The 27,919-nt window shown below is 34.6% G+C and overlaps 2 protein-coding genes across 5 annotated transcripts; one reads left to right on the plus strand and one right to left on the minus strand.

The window, feature by feature from the left end:
* Nucleotides 1-1,228, plus strand: LOC123013376 (mitotic spindle assembly checkpoint protein MAD2A). Its single transcript, XM_044411853.1, has 3 exons — nt 1-165; nt 215-361; nt 415-1,228. Exons 1-3 carry the CDS (start codon nt 90-92, stop codon nt 807-809), a joined length of 618 nt encoding a protein of 205 aa, XP_044267788.1. The 5' UTR covers nt 1-89; the 3' UTR covers nt 810-1,228.
* On the minus strand, nt 1,182-26,947 carry LOC123013375 (pro-neuregulin-2, membrane-bound isoform-like). 4 transcript variants are annotated; one of them, XM_044411849.1, is made up of 7 exons: nt 26,133-26,947; nt 6,335-6,497; nt 5,876-6,114; nt 2,852-2,936; nt 2,707-2,762; nt 1,668-1,687; nt 1,182-1,550 (listed from the first exon to the last, which is right to left on the minus strand). In XM_044411849.1, exons 1-7 carry the CDS (start codon nt 26,695-26,697, stop codon nt 1,515-1,517), a joined length of 1,164 nt encoding a protein of 387 aa, XP_044267784.1. In that variant the 5' UTR covers nt 26,698-26,947; the 3' UTR covers nt 1,182-1,514. The 4 variants fall into 4 exon arrangements, with proteins under 4 accessions (XP_044267784.1, XP_044267786.1, XP_044267783.1 ...); XM_044411851.1 differs by lacking the exon at nt 1,668-1,687; XM_044411848.1 differs by lacking the exons at nt 1,182-1,550; nt 1,668-1,687 and having other exon boundaries at nt 1,694-2,762.
* Between the last annotated feature and the right edge of the window lie 972 nt (nt 26,948-27,919).

The raw sequence follows: 27,919 nt of genomic DNA on the forward strand, positions 1-27,919 counted from the left end.
AGTTTCAAATTAAAATATTTCAAATTTGAATTTTACCGTTACGTTTTTGCCGCTAAATTATTATTTCAAGTGCATTAAACAGCCCCACAATGTCCGGAGTGGCTCAAAAAAACAAATCTGCGATTACTTTGAAAGGCTCTGCAGATATCGTTTGTGATTATTTAAGTATTATTTTCCCCAATTGTAAAATGTGAGGTTATGTTGTGTTTTGTAGATTTCGGAATAAATTCAATTTTGTTTCAACGGGGGCTGTATCCGCCTGAAAATTTTCAAAGTGTGGAAAATTATGGTTTGACGATTCTCATGTCCACCGATAACAAGATCAAAGAGTTTCTCTCGACGACTTTATCACAATTGAAAGGTTAGGATTATCGGCGGTGTGTTTTTTTTTGTCTAATTTGGTGTTATTTTCAGAATGGCTGTTGCAAAGGTGCGTTACGAGGATCGCTATGATTATAACGAACGTGAAAACGCTGGAGGTAATGGAACGGTGGGATTTCTATGTTGAGTATGAGGGGAATGCGGACGAACCTGGGGGGCCCGTGTCAGAAAAGCCGTTAAAAATTATAAAAAATGAGATTAGGGATGTTTTGAAACAAATAGCATCGTCTGTTGCGTACTTGCCTTTATTAGACTGTTTATGTAGCTTTGATATACAAATTTATACAAAAAGTGATGTTGATTTGCCTGGAGAGTGGACTGAGGCTCAAGCAGCGCATGTAAAGAATGCACAGTCTGTTAAAATGCGATCTTTTTCAACGAATTTACACAAAATGGATACGGTCGTAACTTATAAGAATGAAGATTAGGCTTAAGTATAAAGTGAAAGTGATTTGAATTTGTAGGATGTAGTAAATTTACCAATGTTTTACGTTAGATAATTTTTAATTTTCACAGCAATACTGCTGTGAATTATTGAAAATTATTAAAAAATCAGTGAAAAGGGAATATTCTAACATTTCTTCAATTTTAAATACATTAAATTGGTTTTATGTTTCTAGAAAAACAATTAGTTAGCATTTAGTAAATATTCTCTGTTTTTATAGCCTCAAAGTTTCTAAACCATTTATAACCATACCATAATAATACTTTTTGGGAAGGTTTTTAACAAAAAATTTGAAATTCTAAAAACACATCAGAATATTTTAGGACTAGGTTATAAACTTATACCAAGAAAACCTTTTTGCGTTTATTTAAATATATTTATACTTAATAAAGTTTATAAAAGAAGTAACATTTCTTTTATTTTTCAAGCATATAAAACTTAACTACAGTCACGACAAATGGTTCAAGATTTCGACCTAAACTTCTAAGTTTTCACTCAACTAATAGCGCCATTTATCGTTATCACAATATGCGAGTATCTTTAACAACACTGAGATTTATATAACATTGTTGCTAACATGATAAAAAATTATTACACATCGACTACAACATTGTGCGTTTTTCTTCAAATTAAATAAATTAAAACGAGTATCTACATCCTCTGTAATGCAAATTTCTTTGGTATAGGGTTATCCAGCCTTGTCGCTCTTTTCCGATGCCTCATCCTGAAACAAATCAAACACTATTATCGAGTCATCAGCAGTTGGCGTTTAGAAACCACACACCCTCTAAACTACACAGTGTTAGTGCAGAAACGTGCAAAAAAATAAACACTGCCTTACCGAGTCTGGCGTTTTTTTGTCTGAAACATAAAGGGAAACGTATAGTCGTGTCAAGAATCGGTTTTCCTCGGTAGTTGAGAGGTTTTGTGTTAATACATCTACATAATTGCTATTTAATAAGAGGGACATGCGAGTTAGAGACATCTGAAACTCACAACAAATCTAACAGTCAATTAAATTTCGAGAGTTATTAGTAAATAGTTATTAAAGAATTGGTTAATAACAGAGAGCAGGCAAAATTTATTACATACCTAATTTTACAATTTTTTATCCACTAGAGAGTCCTTTTGTCCCCCCAATGTACCAGATAGGGTCAAACCAATAGTAAAAAACTACATCCTTTCTTTCATCGTTTATTAATAAGTTTACAACAATTTTTTTATTTTTTTAGAATTTGTAATAAAGATTTTTAAGATTTTGTTGTGAGTATAGATGTAATAAATAAATATATCTACATGACTTTATACAAAAATTAAGTAAAATGTCGGTCCCTGATATTTATAGGTACATTGCTTTTTACCTGAAATCCAAATCGATTTTTACGGTCAAATTTAATCATGACGAATTCGATATCAGGTATAAAGTGGGTAAATGAATGTCGATAATAATCTACGCCCTAAAGAATAGGGTTTAATTTCGTCGGGTTTCATTGCTACCAACTTCTAGTCATGAAACTTTGAATTTCATATCCTGGAACTCCACGTAGATCATTGTGGACATTAATTTATCTTAATGATTGATAGATGACTGTCTACATAAAACAGAAGAAACGTACGCTTTTTAACAGTCTTATACATTAGGATAGTTTACAAATATACAGTGGAGTTTTTTTCATCCCTCAATAAGTGTATGTACAAACGGTAACAAGTTAATTTACACAGCATCGATGTTAAAAAATCCACTAAAAATCATTTAAATCCCGGGCGCAAGTCCACCACGAACTCTCGTCTCGTAAAAAAGGAATAATTTCTCTAGCAATCATCGTATTTCGTATAGAGGCCTATCTTACAAGTGTATCTAGGTGTTTGTCGATACATACTGGTTTTATTGGACGTCTTTCGATCACATCTATGACCCGTGTACCCTTGAGGACATCTGAAATCAGAAAAGTCGGTGTAATTTGAGCTAGATGCACGACGCCATCTGTCGGCGGTGTTGACTCACCGCCGCCTCTTAATACCTACATACAGTCATTCTCACCAAGCGTAGAAAAACAAGTGCCCCCATTATAACAAAACTCTTCTTTTAGCCTGCCCTTGCAGGGTTCTCCTGCAAACAGAAAAATCGTTTGTAAAATTCGAAAAGTTTGCGCGATTCGCGATTACATAAAAGCATTAGATGACCCAACGTTTTGGCAACGCGCACACAACCGATTTTGTTTATGGGAGTGTGTACGACCTGTCAAAGTGCCAATAGGATTGTGTAATACGGGTGGCGCTTGACGAGATTATTATTCACGTATTTTTCGCGATGCGATGCACTTTTGGCAACGAGTCGCGGATTAAAGGACCAACAATATTTTCGCACTTTCTTTGTGTAAAGCGAAACGACTTGTGCTAATCACTAATCGCTCAGTACATCATATACAATGTAACAATAAAATATGTAATATAATGTGTTACGAGATAAATTAAATAACGATACCATCTCAAAACTGACTATGATGTTCGGAAATGTTCTGTAGATACATATTTAAAGATTTCGTCCCAATTCGTCCAGAAAAATTTTGCGTACAACACATACGTAAATAGTTTTAGGGGACTCCTCTAATTAAAGACTCGGCTCCTTCGTCGCCTCGACCTTAAAGTAGCTATTTTAAAAACTCTTTAATGAAATAATGATTAATTTGGTAGCCAATATCAAGGATTTACAAAAATAACAATTAATACATAGTTATTTGTGCCACAACGCCAGAAAGTATCATCTTGAAAGTGCAAACACATGCAAAACAGTTTCTGGCCGTGTAGTACACACAATTTTTTGGTCCGACGAACTTCGTAAAATTATTTGAAACACTTGTATATTTGAATTGCTAAAAATAAAGCAAAAAGGTTTGGGTAGTTAGTTACTAGGTCTTTGATTAAATCTAGTTATTAATATTCATTGGCTGTAAAATTTAAAAATCAATTCATACTTTTTTATTTAATTTTTTAATTCAAATCAACGAAAATAATATAAGCTCTTGGCACTCCCTATACGTTTATTATTAGTAAAAGTAGTAAAAACAACTGTTTATTTGTATTTATAATCCCTTTCAAAAAATCGGTACACTGATTTTATTCAATTAAGTTTTAAAAAACCGTAACCAAACATACTCTGATATTTTTTAACTAGAAAATGATAACATAAGAAATTCTTTCAAGTTTTGTATTTGTTTCGTAAACAAAAAACATATTGATTGCAAATTGTAAGTTATGCAACCAGTTATACAACAAAGTATCTATTACAACCCCTGAATAAATAATAAAATAGGCTGAAATTTTTTGATAAATAATGAAACACTATAGTCTAAGAGCCCGCGGTCACCTGACCTTCGTCATTTTATAAAAGTTGAAAATTTATCAGCGCATACTTCCAACACAGGTACGAACGATGGGTAAGTATGAAGTTTGGTTTATCGTGACTTTGGGAGATAACAGGTAACAAAGAAGTAAAAAATATCAAGTTAAATTTATTAAATAAAAAAGCGCATTTTTTTTTCTTCTGAATAATATTAGACATCACCTCATCCATTGCCAGACACTTAACTTCGTGGCAACCCCTTGTCAGACACCCTTAAACTTTAATAAATTGTAACTGTACTTACGTTATAGTGTAAAAGCTGAATTTTATACATGTTACATGGGTAACTATTAGAAGATGTTTTCTCATTAGCCAGATAGTTTTGACAGTTCTAAGTGCTAAGTTCTAAGTTTTAAGTTAAATAAATGTGATTCAGTTTTGACAAAGTATCATCATAGGAAGCCTATAGCTACCCTATATGTTTGTCTGGCCGGAGGTAAAATATAAAAAAATTACGCTTTTTTATTTGCTAAATTGAAGTTGGTATTTTTTACTTCTTTGCTACCTGTTATCTCCCAAAGCCACGGCGACCCAAACTTCATTCTTGCCCATCGTTTCTACATGTGTTGGTATAGTTGGAGACAAAATACTTTGGTCGTCAATGTCATTTGAGTGACATTAAATTGTAAAGCATGCTTTAGGACTGTTAACCTTATTTTTAGCTGTTGTCAATCATAGTTGACAAGTTGTACATATTTTTGATAGAAAGATATAATAGCTGTCATTAATTTGAAATTGCCATTTATTTTAACGTTAAAGCTTGAATTATATTAAAGTGACAGAAAAGTGACGACCAAAGTATTTTGTCTCCAACTGTAGTGTGCGCTGACAAATTTTCAGCTTTTATAAAATGACGAAGGTCTGGCGACCGCAGGCTCTTACTCTACTACTGAAAAATAAATAAAAGAATAAGTGAAATTGTTCGAAAAATAATAATAATAAAACTTGATATTCCTAAATCTCTAAAAGTGTCCAAGTGTATTTTTTTATTTGAAATATAGTTTTCGTTTTCTATTTGGTTCCATTTACATGACCGTAAAATCTCTAAAATTATTTTTGCCAAGAGTCACGTGTTTTTTGATCAATTTTAAAAGCACTATACTTAAACAATAAAATAGAAAAAGGAAACAGTTTTTTAAAAAAATTATTCCCGGTAAATTTCCCATATTTTTTTCTGGCAATTAATCTATTCCTAGCTGAAAATAAAACGATAGCTTCACATTTACCAAAACATGAAAATTTAAAGAATCAAACCATTTTTTTTTCATGAATTTGTTAGTTTTTTCCTGAGTACAGGAAGCAACTGTAATCCCGCGAACACACTATCAGGACCTACGGGTTGTTGTTGTTATTATTGTTTTTGCTTTCGGCATATGTTGCCATGCAGCCACCGAACAGTTCCTTTTAGGCGACTTTTAGATAAAACACATAAGATTAGACCATAGACTAAATTGGGAAAGGAATTTTTTTCTGAAAACTCAATGTTTGCTTCCTTAGAAATTAACATCAAATTCTATAAATTTTTACACAATCCATTTGTACTAATGCTGTTGGATGCATAACGCTTTCTTGATATAATCGTGTTATCAAAATAGTTAGTACGGGTACGAGTGAAGTCCCTAAATATATAACGCTTGTATAGATACCAGGCATGGCTGTCGTGAGCGTTGTGGGCGTGAAGGTCCTGTGCTTCGCAGACCCATAGGGTCTGTAAGTCTTGGGCCTGGAGGTCGTGTGCTTCCTAGACCCAGAGGACGTGTGCGTCTTTGGCCTCGACGTCGAGCGGCTGATGACATAGGAAGTTTCCTGTCCATTCGCTGCTTTCGCCACACACGTGTACTGACCCGTGTCACCGCGAAGAACCTTCAGAGTACTAATTTTTCGCCTGAAAAAAACAAAAATCACCCTTGGAAAGTGCAAAGGAGAAGCAAAAAGCGCATGCATGCGTCGCGGAGCAAAAATTTCATCGTGAGGTGGCTCACTCATCCACTCACCTATCTTTTCCCTCACTGACAAGAGAGTGGAAAAAAATGCCAATTAAAATCGGGTATTGATGAAGTTTAACAAAGCGAAAAGCTTCCAAATCAGGATGTAACTTTACCTACTTTTTCTGAATGATCTGGATGAAGGACGTGTTGTGGAGGAGTATCGTGTTGTTTCGCTTCCATAGGATTATGGGAATGGGGAAACCATCTACTTTACACACGTATTTTCGTTGTTTGACTTTGTATATTGAGGCCTTCGTGTTAATCGTAACAGGCTTCGTAGCTGAAAAACAAATACATTTTGTTTAAAAACCCATCTGTTTTAGTTACACAAAATAAATGTTGCAAAAATATTTTTTGAATTAAGCAAAACCAGAAAAGTTAGGGCTCGATTCTAAGAACATTAACATTTTTTATCAAAAATTCTACCGTTCTCAATAATAACTACAATTAAAACTATCAACAAAATAAATAAAATTGACCAAATAAAATTCTATAAGTAAATTGTTATTTTATTAAATCGTTTTTTTTTTCTTTCGTAATACAGCAGCATACTTCTGGCCTTTGATTTTCGTTTGCTCTTTCCGCATTTTAATTAATACTCTTACCAAATTTTAAATGAGAAATTTGAACATTTTTCAGTCACTCCCTAATCTCAAAGGAAAATAAATGACCGAATTATCCTGAACTGTGAACAGCACTAAATTTAAATTTCTTGTGTAATAACATCTTGGCGAAACGGTTTTCAACTTTTTCTGTTGTTATGCATGTGGTGTTTACGGATTTCTCAATATTAAACGTACCGCAAATTTTCCCTTATTTTTTCCCAATGCAAAAAATATTTTTTTATGTGTTTTTCTTGGACTCGATGCCCAACAGGTGCTGCCTATACTTAGCCCCCTTAAAAAATTGGGTTAGTTGTTTTTATTTATTTATTTTTTCCAAGGTTCCCGAGCACGCCACTGGAAAAATCCTATTTATACAAGTCCTTACTCCATTTCTCGCCTGCATTTACCTGTGCTACCGAAATACCTCGTCGCCAGTCCCGGCCTCGTCGCCATTTTCAGCCGCGAAAATTCGCTTTGTTTGCCGAAATTTTCGAAATTCCTTTCGGATAACTGTAGTTCGTCTGGCCTTCGTCTAGTTGGCGAATTGGAACGTGATCGTCATAAATAAGCCGCGAAGAAAGGAAAAAATCAGCGCACGGCGACCATTTATTACACCCGCTCGACGGAAATTAAAATACAATAATCCGGTGGAGCATCCCGGACCGTATTTTTCGGCATGTTTGCCCGAAACTATTAGCGAATTCCACGGCATTGTTTCCAAGTTAATATTCAGCACGCGTTCGAACTCTTCAAAATGCATTCCGAGAAGCTGAGACGGATTCCCCGCGAACGACTAGAAGGACGCATTTTTGGAAAAGATGCCGAAAAGAAGTAAATCAACGGATGGACACGGGAGAATGTTAACTAGCACCGACACGAATATACAACAGGCGCCTGCAAATAAAGCAAAGCGAACGAGAGGGACAACGAAGGAAAACAGCGCTTTTCGGCATTTTTCTACATAAAAAATAAGAAATATGCGTGCAATAGCCAATAAATAAGATAAATTTCTGAAATCATTGCTACAATTTTACATATTTTGAAAAAAAATGTGGCGAAATAAAATTAGAAGCCACAACATAGCGGTGGTTCGACCCTTTTGTAAAATTTTGTATCTGAGAGAAATTTATCTAAGCTAGGGCAACTTGTGCATCTAGTAAAAGTTGTGGTAGAACCGTTCAAATGTTCAATATTTTTTTACAATAATTTAAGTTTTAGTATTATCATTAAGATAAATGAAAAATATTTGCTTTAAGTTTCCAAAAATATTTTTCTTCACGGCCCCTTTTTGTATATTTAAAGTAAAATACAATTCAAGACTAATTTAAAGCTATATTTAAAGAGAGGATCAAACTTTTATTTCTTTATACCTAACTCTTGAAAAAAAGAAAAATAAATAACGGCATATAAAATAATTAAACAAATATCACTATATTTGAAACCGTTTTTTTCCACATTTATACAGTATGTTCCCGGATTGAGTTTACAAGAGGATAAAAAATCTTTTATTTTAGGTCAAAACTTCAAAAGAATAGCACTTTTTGCTTAACCTTGACTTTTGGAACTTTTTTGACAAACGATGTTATTTTGACAATTAATTAATTAATTGAATAATGATTGTTTTTGTTAAAAATGACTTTGTTTTTTATCTTAAGGCTGTTTCTTTGAATTGCTATTTATTAAAGTTATGTTTTTCACAAACATTTCTGTTATTTAACTTGCGTAAGTCATTTGTCAGTGACATCAGAAAATAAAACCGCCAATGTGGTGGGATTTAAAAAGCTGAGAAAAATTATTACAGGTCCAAAACAAGAGAGAAATGAACTTTTCTTTCCACTGAGTCAGAATAATGAGGTTTTAATTACAGATTTGTTCGTTTCAGGTTAAACAAAAAATGTTATTCCTTTGGAGTTTTGGTGTAAAATCAAAGATAATTTTTTTTTCCTGTTTTAAACCCAATTCAGGGACACTGTATATTACAGAAATAAAAAAATAATATTTCTTTCTTAAATAAACTGCTCAAACCCCTAAAATTCCCTACGTTAAATAGCCTCTAAATACTGGAAAACGTATTTTTAAATCTACAAAAAAACATCCTGTATACAAAAATAACCTTAGTTATATTAAAATAAAATGTACAGTGCAGTTAAAAAATTTATTTTAGATATGACATTTTCCTAATTTTGAAACTTTTAGAGACTACAGCTTCAAAATAAAGTTATGCATACAGGATAAATCCGTTTATTTCAATTTTCTATGAATTTTTTTCTAATTACAATACAATACAAGGTGGTACAAATTTCAATTTCAATCTTCCAAACGCAGAATACGAATTCACATACAGTGAGCGGCAAAATTATGGAATAATCTTATTTATTAAAAGTGAAAATATTTTTTTTTGGTTTCAAAAACTTTTATGTAATATTTAATATTTTAGTGTTGTCATTTCGACAATTAATCTATCGAATTGGCTAAAAAAGTTAGGGGTTTACATTTAAAAAAATGTCGATGACGTCATTACTCAAAAACCAAAAAGTGTAAAATGTTAAATCAAATAAAAAATTGTGTTTTTTTTTTAAAGAAAATTGACCTGTTCGAGCACTTTTGCCAAAACAAAATATTTTCAGTTTTAATAAGATTATTCCATAATTTTGTCTCTCACTGCATAGAGAAATAAAGTAAATTTTATACTCAGACTCTCAATTTCTTTTTTAAATCCGACATAAGTTTTTTAATATGTCATCATGAAGTATAAATTTAACAGTCTAAGCTAAACTTTAACTTAATATTTTTTACTTTACTTTACTTTAACTTAATATTTTACCCAAAAACTACCTATACACATTTTTAATTGTTATCTGGTATAATTTTACTCTAAAAAGGTGCTGGTATACGTACACACCTACGCCTCTGGACAAATGAGAATATAAAAATATGTTCTAATAATTTCCCTCGGAAATAAAAGAACATATAATTTTTTTGTAGTTTTATATTAAACAGCACCAGAAATAATTTATAAGTTTGACATCTTTCTCCTTTTTAAAAGCAGATTTTTTTTTATTTTTTTTGTAAAGTTAAAAGTACCAAAGCGGCATTCTATTTAAAAAAAACCTTGATGAGTTTTCTGCTTGTTTATCGAATTTGAAGCTTTTTAAAATCACAACTAAGTATTTTTTAATTTTATTTTGTTTATTGTTACCTGACATATTTACTGAAGATGAGATACATATCGAAAATCGTTAGTTTTTTCTATAAAAAACCTAAAATTGTGAAAAAGTCTTAGCTGGGACAGGCTGTATATTCAGGGCAACCACACGGGACAAGTCGAGAGCGACTTTGGCATGATTTTAGTTTTGTATAGTTTACACTTGTTGCTTATGAGAATGAAAAACGTTGATCGTGTATCGCTGTCCCTATTTTCTGGAAGTGGACCGGATGATCTGGTACCATCTTTTGGCCATTTTCCCGCTTTTAATCACCTTTCGCCTCCCCCGTTTCGCGCCCAGGTGCACTCCAGAATCGGTTGGCAGTTCGCCTGGCGTCGCGACGCCGTGATTCATTTGGCTCGCGTCCACCGGGCTCAGACACCGCCACCGCTCGGTGTTCCGAGCCCATCGTCCCCATCTGGCCGCTTAATCAATCGGCGGCCCTTGAGCCTCCCAACGGTACCATCGGCTGTAACATTCCACGGCGACTTTTAATATGGTTACGGATTCGCCGTGATCGGAATGAATCTGCGACGTCGACAAATCGCGCGACGACGAAAATATCGCCAAAGAAGCGACGCTTAGTCACCTCTCTCGCTGAAAATGAGCCGAAATAAATTGAACGTTCCGGTGAAATAACCTCATTTTTAAAAGTTTCGGTGACTTTTGAACATCATTAAATTAATTGATAGTTGTATTTATAGCTCAGACTAAATAACGCGCGCTGGCTGCGAGCCGCTCTCTCCAGATGTTGCGCGAGACAATTTTGGTGGGACAGATTTTTCTGTTTACATCGGATTTTGGATGGAAATGCGACACGATTTTTGAATTTTCCTTCGATGAAGATTTCAAGGTGAAGTGACGAGAAAATTGTAGATGATTTGAAACAGAGCAAGGTTAGGAGGGACCGAACGATTATCGCAGACAATGAACAGAAAAATTAATGCAAGGCAGGTATGGGGAGATGATATAATRGAGCGGAAAGAAAACGAGGACAGATTGAAATAKAAATTATTATTTTTAATGTATGCCTGCATAGTGCATACCTAGATATCTCGTAATATTCATGTACCTGAATTTTTTGAGTAAAAACAGGGAAAATAGTTTGAATTTCTTCAATGGGTTCAAGATCGGGTTCAATTATTTGCTACTTTCCATAAATACCTCAATGATAAAAGTTTTCTAACACATTTGGTAATATTGGAACCTAAAGAAATAACACGATGCAAAACGGTTTGAGAAAACGGTTTTAGAAAACAAAATTGTACTCAATATTAAAGAGTGCTTTTATCAACTAATTTCATTCTTTTATCGTCTAGTGAAATAAAGTAATTCTTATCTACTCGTGACTTCGTCACTCGTAAACTTAACCTTTTCACTCGTAGAAAAACAATTTCTTTATCCGCTTGTATAATAAATAACTAAAATTCAACCAACACGTTTTTTTTATTTGTTTACGACACATGACACACACGACTTCTGGTCCGATTTTGAAATTATTTTTTAAACCACCAGAATGATTTTTCGTTGATAACACCATAACTCATCATGACAACATCGCTCATGACCATAACCCTGACACAATCAGAAAGCTCTCGATTATCTCATAAAGAAAAAATCTTAGTCCTCCAAATATAAGAAAAAATTTTTTTCATAAACGTCAATACCTTCTAAATACAGGGTGCGCCAGAACTCGCGCCATAGAGAAAAATGCCATATAAGGTAAGATACCAAGAACATGGAAAAAATGTTAAAATTTTATCTATAAAAATTTCGAAGTTATGAGAGTTTAAATTTTGCACTTTGACTATTTATTTCTGTTGACAAAATAATTTTCCAAGTTTTTTTGCTACAGGCTATTAGAAGAGGAAACAAGGAAGGTGTATCCTAAATTGTAACTCTGTTTAATGTTATTTGTGGCTTTTATTGGCAAAATTTTTTTTCATTTCATTTTTTCCATGTTCCTGGTATCCTATATCTTACTTAAAATTTTTCTCTAGGACCCGAGTTCTGACACACCCTGCATAACTCGACACTATTAACTTTGGAAAACATAATACAGGGTGATTCAAACGTGTCAGACCAACTCTCGAATGGTGATAAGCATAAAAATGACTGCAGATTTTTTCAAGCTTTGTTTTCTGAGAAAAAACAAGACACAAGTTTGATAATTTTTTACAATAACAGGTATCAGTTTAATTCAAGATCTGCCGTTTCCGCTAACTAAATTCATGAATACACATGATCTGAACGGCCAAAAACTTAACCCAAAGATCTAACTTTTGAACAGCTATGTCTCGTGAAAAAATGCTCAATTTTTTGTCGTAGGCATTTTTAACTCAGTTGGATGTCCTTTATCAGCACCCAAGAGATGGCCTCAGACTTTTGAATCACCTGTATAGTTCAAACAAATTTTTAAATGTTTGGTTGCAGAAATTTTTGGATTAAGAAATTAAATCTACCTATGCTATTTGATGACTTTTGAATATGCATGTTGTTTTGCGATTACTCAAAAATTTCTTCGTAATCGTTGTTTGAAAGTATAAAATACGATAAAAATTTTGCAAAACTTTAAATACAGTTTTCTTGAAAAACTGTTAGTCTTACAAACCTGTCAAAAACATTGTCGAAAATTTTACACGATTTTCTACCAAATACCTAATCAAAAATCGGAGCTTTTGAGTGTAAAATTTTTAAAATTCGTTTGATTCACTGAAAATCATTGGCCTTAAACAAAAATTGAAATAAATATAACCTAAAAATAAATATTTGTCGTCAAACGAAATTCCCTGTTTATAAAAATCAAACCCAGAAATTATTTTTTATCTCAGATTAAAATACTTAATAAATATACTTAGTATGTACCGAAATCTCTAACAGTTTGTAATCAATCTAAAAATCTAAACGAATAATGATTCTCGGAATAATAACTTCTTGTGTGTTCTCAAAATAATAGATTTATCGTCAAATAAATTACATCAGTTTAGTGTTCTATTGTTGTCATCAATGTTGCAGCAACAATTAATTCGTTTAGTAATTAAAATAATAGAATTTGCCAAGAATTTAATAGTAAATACAACATTACACCTAATTACATTTTCGAGTGATTCTCATAAATTTGCATATAATTGTTTTGAACAAATGTAATTATTTGGTGACGAAAAACGTTATAAACTGGTGAGTGATAAAAACATATTCAGAAAAAATACTGACAGATTCAGATTGCCTGGACAATTTTGGGTTGGAACCTGTGGATTTCAAAAAGTTTCTGATCGCAGATACTCGAAAAGAAATCGTGAAAGCACGAGCCGATAACTCGAAAACCACTTGTCGTGAAACATTTATGAAAATTTACGAAGAAGAAACCCCTGAAACTGAAACAATCATAGAGTATAATATTTTTTTAGGTCACAAAATTTCGCTTAATTTTTTGTTTTGCAAACCAAAGCCCGTTCTAGTTCCCGTCAAAAATTTATGTATTCCAAATGTCGTCCTGTTTTATTTTCATCGTAACAAATCATCGTTTGTTAGAAGTGGTTTCGCTGTTATGACATTCGAATCAAAAAACCGTGTCAGAATCGGTTTAAAAATAGGTGAAAATTTTCCACTGCAAAGTGGCACTTATCACGTTCGCACCACTAACTCTGGAAATACAAGAAGTCGATTGATCTTTCGCCGCTTGATAACATTATGAAACATGATTTCCACGTCGAGGGGCGATCGCCGGCTGCAACGCCACTATTTTTAGATCTCTGGAAATATCACAAGACAGCGTGTGCCTAGTCGACTGTTCTTCTAGAACCGTCCTAATGGGCTCTAAGGGTATTAGGACAAAAAATTGACCTAAAAAAATCTAGCACAAAAGTTATTTCATTTTCACTAATCGTTAAAATGCACTTCGCACATCTGTTTCATATTCCAAGGTTATAAATAATTTCTTTCGCACATTTTGTGCAAATTTCCTGGCGCCAACTGTTAACGCCATTGTTTACAATTTTGGGAAACTGAACGCGGAAAAGCACATCTCGCGACCTCATAAACCCGTCAACGCAGCTCTTTGCAGATGTGTGTCTGATGTGTGCACACACGTTGGAAAAATTGCAGCGGCTTGTTTTTTCCGAGTTTTCCTCGCCGGTGGCCTTTAAATTTGAAATTTCGCAATGTGGCCGTAAATCTCGTCAGCAGTCGGCCGGCTGGATTTCATGCCGGCGCATCAGAATTGTAAAAATCCATTTGTCGCAAATGATAGTAGTGGCTCGAAATAGTGCTCTGAGTTTAATGTACTGGATCAACCTTCGAAACACATGTTTTAATAGCGACGGAATCATTAAAATCGTGAGATGCAGATGCAATTATTCAAAACGGTGATGTCACTGACACACTTTACCTGGACATATGGACCAAAGGCCCACGATAGGGCACACCCATGASCATCTTAAGCCCATCTAAGCAAGGAACAACAACCATAACACAAAAATAAAATAAATGAAAAAAAAATTATTCAATGCCAGGGGCGTCATTACGCGGGGGCAGAGTGGGGCAACGCCCCCCCCTGACTAAAATTACGCCATCTAATTTTATTTAAATTACTGTTTGTTTTTATTTTCATATTGATGAATGAATAAATTATATGCAGTTAGTTTCGTATGTGTTAAAATTATTATCCAGCGTTATATATTTCTTAATTTTAAAAGCTTGTTCGTGTAAGCTTAAGAAAATTTCAAATGACGCCCCTGCTCAATGCTTGAATTTTGAGACAACCTGTATATTTAATAATTATTATTTAAAAAGAAATTGTTCTGCATCAGTACAATGTTTTGAGTCAATTGTTTGTTATGTAGTGTCTGACGTCTATAACACTAACAACAATCAAAATATTTTATCGCGTACTACTTTGTTTGTGTTCAAATGCAAATAATACACAGAAACCACATAAAAATTAAAGAAAACTTTAATAAAATAAAAAACCATCAGTCAAATTCAAGAATACATGATCTGAAAGGCCCAAAACGTAACCCAAAATCTAATCTTTGAAGAGCTATGTTTCGTGAAAAAAGCCTCAAATAATTTTTTCTCATGAGAAATTTTAACTCAGATGTTTTACCACCTAAGAGATGGCCTGAAAGTTTTGAATCCCCTGTATAGTAATATTGTGGAAAAATGTATAGTTGCTTTTTTTGAATAGTTTAATTTTTAAATTGTATGGTTGGTTTTTGACTTTTGCCTCATTAGTCATAATTTAACATTAACGATGTTTTGCCTGCAGATATATTTTAATATAATTCATCTAATGGGTAATTTCGTTTATTTTTAATAAGCATTTTGATATGAAAACATTTATGTTTCATGTTTTATAAAATTTTTCCACAACAAAGCTCCATCAGGGTAATGATTTTTCAAAATTTATTATTTATTTATTTGTGATAAAATAGGCTTGCGACCATTGTTGAGATTTGAGGGTTGATACAGCTATCAAAAATTTTCGTCGGTCGTAAATACTCTTCAGTTATATAAAAGAGTTTACCACTGCTAGAACTTTAAATGCTTTTGCGGTGAATCGTTTTTTTATGGTTTTATGGAACCAATAATTTGATAAACTTTGTTTTTGTGTAATATACAGGAATATAAAGAATCGGACTAAGCGTTTTTTTTACTGATTTGTCTCTAGAAAATAGTAATTAAATAAATTAAAGTAATATAAAAAATGTTATCGTATTTTTAGAACGTTTTTTTTTTGAGTTATGCAATTTTTTTTGTCAAAATTGCAATTTATATAAGAATTAAAAAAAATATGTATAAAGTAGGTAGTTGTAATCCTTAGCTCATAACCTTCATGAAAGAAACAAATGATTTTATAGTGGGTTACCATTTAAAAAAATTAAAAAATATAGACCTCAAAAACAAAAAAAACGAAAAATTATATTCTTGCTAAAACATCACATTTTTATAGTACTTTATTCAATAATCAGTTTTTCCCAAAAAAAAAAAAAATAGTTGTAACAAAGAACATGTGGTTCTACTTTTTATTCACCTGGTATAAATTTTAATATTTCATAATTTTAATTTAATTAGAATAAGATGTTTTGGAGGGCGTCGATTAAACTTTATTCATTTGGTAGGTATACGCACCTATTAAAATAATTTTATTTTTCTCTTCTTTAACCTTTAAATTAAAAAAAATGTTAATATTCAAATAATTATTTAATAAAAAATGATAATATTGTTTGATGCATTCAGGGGTTTATCTACGGGAGTCTCCTTCCCCACAAATCATTTTTCAAAGTGGCTGTGTTTATTTTTCGTTAAACAAACAAACCATAACCTCTCGAAACCAATTCGAGGCGTGTTAAGCAGCATTCGTGTGGCGCCCTCCCTGTTTGTCCTCCGCGGTTTCACTTTAGTCCTTGCGTAAGAATAACTTTAATAAATTTATTTATTTATCCAGCGTGATTGTTTAACAAATTTCAAACACGGCCCGAAAGGGCCATAAAACTGGTGTAGTAATAATTATTTGGACGCCGGTTGCGAAAAGTCGGCCGTGCCTAAATAAAAATAAACGGTGGCTAAGTGGTTCCTGAAAGTGTTTGTAAATGTGACGTACTCCACAAATGACTTATTTCAGTTTTCAGCTGCTGAATGAATGGCGGAGACAGACGCTCCACATACCCCCGTGGTTATTTTTCAACCTGCATCCGAAATAAATTAGCGAAAAATTTGCGCCAGAACCAATCTCGTGTTTATGATTTTGGGATCCGAGACGTCGTGAGTCTGCGAGTTCGTTAATATTCCTCATTTCCTCCATTTTTTTTTAAATTTCGCTGCCAGGAGCGTTGACTTGGAATTTACGAAAACACTGATTTTTTCAAGTCGGTCATAATTTGTATAAATAAATTTTCCGGCTATGATAATAAACAGCATGCAAGGCTTCGTAAAATTTAGAAATTACTTGGATTTTTGACGTCAGTGAGTGCTTGCCGGGACAGCGAACTTTTTACAGCTTTAGATACAATTCATCATTTTAATAAGTTCAAGTTTAATTCATMGTAAACACTTCAAATAATTCCAGATGCAATRATACCTATGTTTATTATGCGATCGGATTAATATACCCAGCGGCATTAAAAAAATGTTCCACCCAAAAAGGGGAGGCAAGTGCCACCTCAATAAAAAGTATTTTTCAAAAACGATTTTTTTTTACAAAAAAACCTTTAACAATGAAAAACCAACTCAGTTTATCTTGATATGAAAATATTGTCCCGTTTGCTTGAAAGTTGTAGAAAACACTCATTGCTTTTGTTTGATAAGTTTTGGTTACTTGCACAAATAAAATAAATAAATCAAGAGATGTGCAAATCATACATAATACTAAAAGAAAAAATACTATAAGGGTTTTCTTTTTGCAAATTCACAGATCTCAAAATTATGGTAATTCGTTTCTAAACATCGTTGTAACACATTCTAAAGTCTTTTTTTCACACTTTGAAAATCCTTGAGTCGTCAATGTTTTTTTCAATAAAATTTTGAGGAAAGATGTAAAGACAATCAATTGATAGTTGATGCAATAAAAAGATATTCAAAAGTGTTTCCCGCATTAACTATCAGAATATTTGTTCTTTTCGAAATTAAAACAAACGTAGCAAATAGTTAGAACGTGAAATGTGAATCCGTGTGCACTAGGAAGCTTTCCCGGTCGTAATGTATCAAACTTCCGTGGCTTTAACTGCCGTTTTATTTTTAAGTGCATGGTTCTTTTACAGAGAGTGCTTGTTGGATTTTGAGTGACGACCGGGCAATTATCGCTTATATAAAACGATCAACTGCTTTATTTTCGTCCGTGTATTTGTTTACGTCTGCAGTAAAACCAAAAATTTTTGTACAATCAGTCGTTTCTGTGTCGTTAGCTGCCGAGGAAGCGATCACATCATTTTGATCGCAATAAATCGATGAGAGCCGCGCACAACATATTTTCTAATTTCGTAATTGGACTCGAATGCTTTCTCGAGTCGCCATACACAGCCGAGAGCTCTTTATTTGGTGCAGGTGGACTTTTTGCTGCTTCAAATGGGGAATTTCGCATTGAACTTAAAAAAAAAATTAAAAATCGCCTGGAAATCCCAGGCTGATCTATTTCAAACGAAAAACCTTATCAGATTTCACGATAAACGCTAGAAAATGAGGTGATAAGAAGCTTATTACCATTACAATTGCAGCCACTCGTGCAAGTCAAAATTGTGGTTAGTTACTAGGTGCACACAGGTGTCCCAAAAGTCGGAAACCAGAGAAAGAAGATAAGAAACCAGCACATAAAAAAATGTTAAAAAATTCTGTCTATAAAAATTTCGAAATTCTGTCGGAAAAATAATTTTACATATTACAAAGAAGCTGTATCCTGAATTGTAACTATATTTAATGTTAATTGTGGCTTTAGTTGTGAGTTTTGTCATCGATTAGAATTTTTTTTCGACTTTAGATGTTTTCTGAAGAAGTGAAAATACGATTTTGCAATTTTTCGCTGAAATTTCCATTAGATTTCACGATAAAATAAATAGCTCAAAAATAGGTCGTAGCATTGAAACAGTGATCAAAGCGCTCAAATTTCCAAGTACACGCCGTCACTTTACGGAAGCGATCATTGCACAAGGACCTAGTTTCTAAGCACACAATATACACTCGATATAATCTAGTTCCGAATCGGAATTTATCGTCGGACCCCACATACAGCATGTGGCCGATTATTAGCTCATTTGCCAACCGATGAGCAAAGCGTGTCAAAGCACCAACTTTATTATGTTTACGAGTGATGAAGGTTGGATTTACGCATTGATTTACGGTATAAAAAACTGACGCTTTAGACATCCGAGCAGAGGGAATAGTGTCACGTGACTTGTCCACAAAGGACCACGCAGAGAAAATCGCCGAATGGTAAAAAACAAGAGCTAGGAACGTGGTGTTTGCGGGTGGCGCCATCGCATTAGCACGCCCGGTAGTGCGTGACGTCACACAGAAGCGCCGCCCCGCTGTGTAAACCGAAACAGAACGTCACGGTTGTAACCGATAATTAGATTCGTCAAAGTCGAATTTGCCGCCAAAATCGGCGAGACTGCACGGCGGGTTTCTTGACTCGACAAATAAATCCGGGATTCGAAGCGGGTTTTATCGTCAAAATATTTACTATTTAACCTAGTTTTGTCATTTACGAGTATGTAACTACGGTGGTGCGATGCAAGTCGCCCTTTTCAGCACCTGAATCGAATTGGCTGCGAAAACAGTGACTCACTTGACACTTTAAATAGATTTGTGACTCGATCGCAGGAACCTTAGCGACGTTTCATTGTTTTTTTGAGGCGGGATGTTCAAATGAAACGTTTTTGCGTAACTAAAGTTTATTTTAAGTGAACGTTATTAATTGACAAATAAACACACATGGTTGTGGAGTGGGTATCATATGGGCGATAATCCCCATGTTTATTATTTCAAGTGACAGAAGATTACAATGTTGCTCTTCTCGATTATATTGATGAAGAGATGGGAGTAGGTGGGAAAGTTTAACACGCCCGATTAAATTGTAATAACTTGTAATTAAGTGGCGAGGCTTTCAATTAGTGCCACTTGAAAGGCAATAAATGTGCACTTTATTAGTGTTTGCGACGCTTCTTAAACAAACCGGGTCTGCAAACCCAACAAAAGCTCTCAAATACTGATTAAACATCAAACGATTTTTTTATTTAATTAAACAATTTTTGTTTGACAACGATTTTTTTAACACTCTGTGTGTAAAAAAAAACAAATGAAAAATGGTGAAGTACTATTAAAGAATAAAATGTTTCAATTTCATAAGCAAATACTTTAATCAAAGACGTTTTTCTCGCCCTGTACAGAGTGTTTCACATAATTTTACGAGGCCTGCACCTGTAAGATGCAATCAGTAATACATATTTCGATACGAATCCGATTACAAATTTTGAAAAATTGGATAATCTTCTTTAGTTTGTTCACCCTTTCAAAAATTACAACATTTTTAGTTAGTTAGTGATTAGGACAGATAAACTAGAATCATATTCATGCCGTCTCTTGGTAGAACAAATGATAATTGTTTCTGAAAAACTGCAGTTTATGACTATTAATGAAACAGTGATTAGTTTGACAATTACTGTCATGGGTTTCCAAAAATTAAATAATTAAATGTGGATTTTTTGTATCTAGTGTTTTGTGAATTATGTATATTTGGGTGCGTACATTAGACGCAAGCCTCGTAAAGTTGTGTGAAACACCCTGTATAATTTGCTGGATAAGATAATTTGGGCCGGTGATTGTATCAATGAGTCAACCCCAGTCATTGCATAAGTCCTGTCTTATTTACGAATCTTTTTTTAAGTTTGGAGATGCATGAGTAAGTTGGTAGTACTGGCAGTTGGCTTGTTTAGAAGCCGTCGCCTCTATAAATATTGTCCCCGAACGAGCGAATAATTCCCCAATGTCAGATTAATCAATCCTTCATGACCTCATCTTTCAGCCAGGTGGACATCGTCCACGAATCCGCCCCGATTTGCGTCCCATCGAGCCCCGCATCGAGCACGAAGAAGTAAGTATGGAGGCGACCTTACAAGGTCCCCTACTCGAAACTACCTTCCCATGCACATTTGGCGTAAGTTCTACAAAAGAATAAAGATCAAGTATATCATATATGGGAAGAATCACTGTAAATGGAAAACCGGGTAAGTCGTGGACATGGCCAGTATTCAACGAGTGCGTACAAACAGGCGACCAGATCGTCGACACAACATTGCGGAATTTTTTGCAATCTTTTTTTTTTCGAAAAATAAGGGTGGACCGGACTTGACGATCTGTGTCACTCGTAGTGAAGTGGAGAGGAGCGCCAGTTGGCACCGAAGCCAGACACCCCGAAATAGCAACACATTATATAGGCGCAATACCAAACAGTCTGCTCGAGTTTGGCCATAGGCGATGCAAGAGCGGACACCAAAGGCGTATAAATAAAGCGAGGGAAAACGGAAAATCATTGCGTAAGAGGGAGATGGCAAAACAAAAATTTGCAAACGCTGTATGGCGAGCTTTTGCTACAAGCTTGTAAGCCTTGTTTTGAGGTGTTTGCAGAAGGCGTCCCTGGGGTTCCCTCTGGTACGTGACGCATGCCGTGGGTGAGTCGGTGGAGGCTCTCACGAAGAGCAGTCGGCGCGGCCTTGCGCCTAGCCTAGCCCAGCTGCCTGCCGCGATCACCCATGTGTGTCCGCATTATGTGCAAATCCGATAATTGGGATCATCATCCTAGTTGGACAGCACGTATTACACCGACATTTCGTCTACGAGGCGCGGTAAGGAAGTTGGGATGAGGAGGGGGTCCCAAGTGGAGTCCTGAAAGACGCCTTACCATTGGCAAGCATCAAAAAACCGATTCATTGGAAGTGAATTTTCAAAGCAGCTTTAAATTTGCCAATTTTAATATGCAATTATGAATCTACTACAACCAGGATGTCCCAGCGAGTTGGTAATAGTTATTTACGAACCAAGTGTGAGAAGACATTTTTCGCGCATTATATCTGAAGCACGAGCGACGAAGGTGCGAGTTCTTCATTTGCGCGAATGCGCCGAATACGCTTTTATCATGGCAATCATAGTAGTTCCACCATAGATTACTTTATGTGGGGTTTATCCAGAGACTATAAAAGCCCCCATGTATATTACAATTTGAATTAACAGTGCAACAATAGTAACATAAATGTAATAATTATTGAGTGATATTTTGTATCTTGTACAACTCTGCACTTTTTGACTACTGAAAGAGTGGTTAATTTTTTTTTATGTTTAAAGTAAAATATTTTTTCCAATGTTAATTGTAGATACTTAAAAGTTCAAAACTTTTAGAAAGACAACATCTTTTAGATGTTTCATTTCAAATTTCTTTTTTTGTCGTTATAAATACAATACACTGAAGAAATGTTCTAGCCTTAAAGTTTGTGCTTTCTTCTTTGCGGTAGTAATTAATTTGTTTCGGCTGTCTTAATAATTTTTAAAAAAAGTTTGTTTTCATCTAAATAAAGCCAATTTATTTCAAAAACTAAGCAAAATAGAGCAATAAAAGTTTAGTTAAAAAACTTAAAGCTTAAAATTAAGAGTTACTTACACCCAGAAATGCTAAGAAACATGGTGTTTTATTAAAAAAAAAACAAATGTTTGTGTTGTAACGTATTTTTGGGACACGATGTATAGTTGAAAATAATTTGAGACGACGCAGTAAATTAGTATCTGTCAATTTTCTATGTATATTTTTTTTTGAATCTAAACTTCTAAAGGTCAATAATGAAATTTACCAACTCACTGGGACACAATATACGAGAATCTTAGAATCTTGATTCAATAAAATGTCAATTTTGGACTAAGAAAATTGAATGACAGCTAACGTTTCGGTTTATTACTTAGACTTTTTTTACAGCTTCATGTCTAAACATTGTGATATTAAATATTCGCAAAAACATATTTTCCCTTTAATTAGAATTTAGAATACACACTAAAATTATAGTAATACAAAATTGAAAAAATGCTGCACGTGGCATATGTCAAAACTTTCAATGTTAAAAGAGACACATAATTTTAAGGAATATTTTGAATTTTTTTAGCTAATCTAAAATCATAGAAATATTAGATGATGTGAACAGATAATTAAATAATAAGATTGTGATAATGGTGTTAATTTATCGGAATAATAAATTTATTAGAATTCCTAGATAGTTTAAACATATAAAAATATTAATTCCAGAAATTAAATTGATTTTAAAATGAATAAAATTTTATTAATGGAAAATCAATAAACAGTGCCACAAAATACAACTTTTTCCATTGCGATATAATCGTTTTGAGCTATTTTTTGAGTACCGCATACGTCAAATGTCATCAATGCCAAATATAATAATAAATTTAATTTAAAAAGTACTCAGTAGAAAAAATAGTATACAACTTCTTATTGAGATACTCGTGCATGGAAACACTCGCTACTGCGTGACTCGTGTCACAAACTACTCGTATTATAATGAGAGTRTTTGTAATACCTACTTGTTTTTTAATATACTATTGTAACACTGTTTTTGACAACATTTCATGCAATACCATCACTAACTGCACACTCATAACATGTCATAACATGTCATAACATTTGTTTTTTAATATACTATCCCAATAAGCTTTAAGCAATTTTCTTATTTTCTTTGAAGTTCTACAACACACTTATAGACTTATAGATCGAATATGAAACAATGGAAGTCTATAGTTTAATGAAAATCTGTCACCGTGGTGTGCGATATCGTTCGCGGCGGTCCTCTGATCCCGAATTCGTTTCGCTTCGGTTATGAATCAGTGTAAGCCTCCTCGGAGCTTTCATCTGCGGTGGTCCCTTAAATGGTCAAGCGGCAGCGACCGGAGTCGAATAATCCGGGCGTACGCGCCTTCTCCGTATTTCGAAATGAATCAGTGTCCTATTTGCACATAATGCGTTCGTCTAATCGGATTATTCGGAATAATCGCGTGTAAAAGTGTGTCGTCCGGGAATCTGTGTCATCAGTAATATTTTATACGCACTTTAGGTGCGATTACGCGATGACCCAGGCACCGGAGCGCGAACGCGCCGCCATTGTCTCGACATTCTGTCTTTCGACAAATCGATTCGTTTCGAACATCCGCCGGAAAATCGGGAAAAATCCACAAGTGCATCGAACTCAACGGACGATGTGCCAAATCGCCTGCCAAAAGCGACGACGCGACGATATATCTCGCTTTAATTCTGCTGACTAACTTTTGAGCGAATTTTCGATTTTTGAGGGTTCAAGGTCGAGCTGACTTCGCGGACACACCCGGTACACGCGACCGTAATTGGGCTTGTCGAAATTATGGAATTTTAAACGTGTGCGATGCATTATTCAGGAACCGGAGAGTTGAGTCGAGGATACAGTGCCCGGAATTGGGCTCCGGGGCTCTTCGGAGACGCTCCGGAGTAGGTACATCTTCTCACTAGAATAGTTTGCATACACACCTACGACGCGCTTTGGCATTTCAAGCATTTATGTAGATCATTCTGACAAGCTTTCCGGCCGAATAAATATACACAGTGACCAAACAAGTAGTAAAAAATCGATTCGAAGTAATAAACGGTTTAACCAATGGCAATTGAGAGATAAAATGTTTGTTTCCATAGTTACGCCAGTTGAATAAAGTTGTTAGCGTTAAAATATGCAGTAGCGTGTCATGTGGAAAAAATATCTTTAAATCGAATACCATTAAGTGAATAATATAATTTTTAATGATTTAATTTTTCAAGAAAAAAGTTATTTAAGTCAGTGACGGCTACATTTTGCTTTTCTTTACTATGAAATTATTAAGATAAAACATTTTTCATGTCTGTGTTAAAATCAAAACTTGTAATAAAAATAACAGTACATTGGTGTCGAACAAGGGTTCCTTAATGAAAATTAATAAACGGTCTGTCAACCTCAAAGTTTTATTTATATTTGAAGTAATAATACTTTTAAATAATGGCAATTAAGCTTTAATTTAGTACCACTACTAAGTAAAACTAAGTTTTTACTTGCTTTTGAGGCACTTTTTTTGGCTTAATTATTTTTGTCTCATCAGTGATACAGGTTGACAACATTTAACTTAAAGTGGTAATTGTCATAAATATTGCATAAAATTGGAGTAGGTAAGCCATGAATATAATATTTTTCAATTCCTTTAAACTTTTTAAATGCTATATTATATTTTTCCCAAAACAAAATAATTATCCGCCCGTTTGTTCATTAGCGTTTGTGTTTCTCTGGAACTATCAAAACGATGCTTATTTTTAAACTTTTTTCCTCGTATATGTCAATTCGGGTAAAAATTGTAGTTTGAGGTTATTTTCGCAAAGTATTTTATTACGTTGGCAGTTTGTGCTCCATAAATTTTTATTGACATTTGAAGAAATGAAAATTTCACTAACAAAATCTCACAGATATAAAATTTTTGTGTAGAATAACAAAAAATAAATCTGCACTTTTCGTATAGTTCAATTTTTTTATTTTATACCGTTGTTCATAACATATTTATTATTGAAATAAAAGATTTGTTCACCTTAATTAAGTAATTAAAATTGAAAGTATTTGTTCAAATAATTTCCCTTTTTAAAGAAATATTTATGTAGACCTGTGTTGTGACAAAACGAGGAAGTGTCACAGTGGCTTTCGTTACAGTTTTGAAGGTCTTTGCAGTTGATAATGACAAATACTAGTTAAACTTTAAATGTCAGCAAAATAGAAACAATATTTTTAACTTTAATAGTTATTTTTTGTAAGAGTGTGTTAGATAGCGTTTTATCCACAATCACAGGCCCAAATTATTCCAAACTTATTTAAAAATTAAACTGTCATTTAAACGTCACGCCAAATGTGCTTTCGGTTAAACGTAGTAAGCAGTTACGCGGTGCGCTGGTTACTAAGAGTGGAATAAAGTTACTTTATTCCACTAGTGGATAAAGTGGTACTTTATACGCATCTAAAGTGTCGAGAATAAAGTCTCTTTATAGAGTGATTGTGGATAAAAATTATATCAACTGAAAATTTTCTATTTGACATCTCTCATTTTAAACCGAAGATAATTTAAAAATAATATAATTAATGTAATACATATCTAATTAATTAATGTAGTAATATAATTCACAGAAATGTTCCCTTTTACTCAATTTTTAATCGTAGCATCTCGTGTAAGTATTTTGTCGTTTTAAAATCAAGTGGTACTTATCAATGAAAATATATAATGTGACTATTAGAAAAATGTAACGAASTGAGTAGGATAAACAAATATATTACTTAATGTATAGGTATAACAGAACAAAAATTGGAATTATTTTTAAATGTAAATTTGTGTATCCAAGTCGATGACTTAAGTATGTTTTTGTGTTTTCATTTAGAGTTTAGCACAATCCCAACAACTTAGCACAAAATGACATTAATTAGGCCATTACTAGAGCAGAAAATAAGTTGTTGCCAAATCAAAAAGATAAAAAATCGTAATTAGTCGATGTTAAATTGTTTGATGTCAATTGACATCAAGCAGACTTACAGAATGTTGTTTCATTTGTGACTTTATCCATAGCTTTTAGTATCCCTTTTCTTTCGATGGGTGCCGGTGCAAAAGCGGCGAAAAACTTGTGGGGTCCGGAGATGTTGAGAAAGAGGATGTACTCCTTGGACGTTTCGATTTTGGTCCTGACTAGGGGTTGCGTCCTGGTGGCGAGCTGGTCGTATTCGCAGTATTTGCTATTATTCTTGCGCAAGCTGAGCCGTAGTACTGTGTCCTCTTTGGGCAACATGGCGGCTCCGGAGGGCTCGCGTTTGAACCACTTGAGCACCTTGAACACCACCTCACATTCGTCCCTGTTCTTGCAGTTGGTGCTCTGGGCCGTGGCGTGCGCCACGGTGCCGGCCCTCCACGCCTTCCACAAGACGTTGATCTCGGGGCATTTGCGGTGCGACTCCCTCGCGGCGCGATGGTGGCGCAGCCGCCGCACCTCGGACACCTCACTCACTGAGCGACTCCTGGCCATAGCGTCTGTGAAACCGGAACAAACTGCGAGAACCACTAGGAAGACGAGACATGCACACTGCTGCACCGATAATCCTAACATGTCTGCAGGTCGCGTACTCACGACGATCTCACGGCCCGGAGCCCCCCGATCGGAGACACTGCATGTGTGCACCTGGGGCCGGCGACGGCGCCGCCCAACGTCATCCCGGTCACGCACTGACGCACCTCCACATCACTAAACACCACCGCGGACGACGACGACGACGACGGGCACCAGCACGAGGAACGACTACGAGCGCCGTCGAGGGCAATGTTGACGGTTGAGAAGTACAACCTAGACTGACTGAAGTCCCCCTCCAAAGCGGCCGCCGACAGACGTCGCAACGAGAATAAGAGAGGACGGACGTCGTCTACGGCGCGCTACGACGCTACCCCCACGACCACTGTTACACAACAACAGCCCCCGAAACCACCACCAAACCCACCGCAAAATTCTCGGCGCCTCCTTATCTTATCTCATCGCGAATTACCAATCTCATCGCAAATTGACTAAGTTTCAATCAAGACTTTTGGCTCATTCACAAAATTTTCATTTTCATCCACCACCATTTCATTCTTAAAAAAAAAAAAACACTCCATTCCCTCTTATATTTGTACAATTCCCATTTTTCAAATTTTTCATTGGAATGCATTCTTTATCACGATTTTTTCGCTGGCGCCTTCTGTTTATCTCCGTAAAAAGAATAATCGCCGTTGTGTATTTATTAGTTTATCAGTGCACAGTCGGCACTCATTCAGACCTACCTGGCATTACTAGAGACAATAATGAAAGATAAACTCTCCGGAAATATCCGCGGGGTGATTCGCCTAGAATCGTTTTTGAGGTTTTTTTGTTGTTATTCACCCCCCAACGAATTCGATGTGAAATTAAAACGCAAGTCACCGTATGACTGTTGAAGCATTATAATTTCCGTTTGAAACGTCCCGACTTCCGGTTTTCATGTTTTCAAATTTTTGAACGAGTTTAGATCGCTTACAGATTGTCCCAACTAAGAACAATAGAGCAAAATCAGAATAACACTAAAACACCATTCCCGCTGAACACTACATATAAGTCAAATTTCATAATAATTACGGAAATATTAATTTGTTTTCTAAGGGTATTCGCCCCATTTTCAGAAAAATAAATCGATCTGCTACCTCTGAAAATCGGAATTTTAAAGAATTCATTTCACTGAAGCGTTTTATTAAAATTAATATACATCTTTTTTAAAGGAAGTTTAGTTGTTAAGATTTAAGGATTATTTTTGTGTTGACGAGGG

This window comes from Tribolium madens, unplaced genomic scaffold (assembly GCF_015345945.1).
Source record: "Tribolium madens isolate multiple individuals breed KSU strain unplaced genomic scaffold, Tmad_KSU_1.1 Scaffold_96;HRSCAF=242;Tcas5.2_LG5, whole genome shotgun sequence".
NCBI lineage: Eukaryota > Metazoa > Arthropoda > Insecta > Coleoptera > Tenebrionidae > Tribolium > Tribolium madens.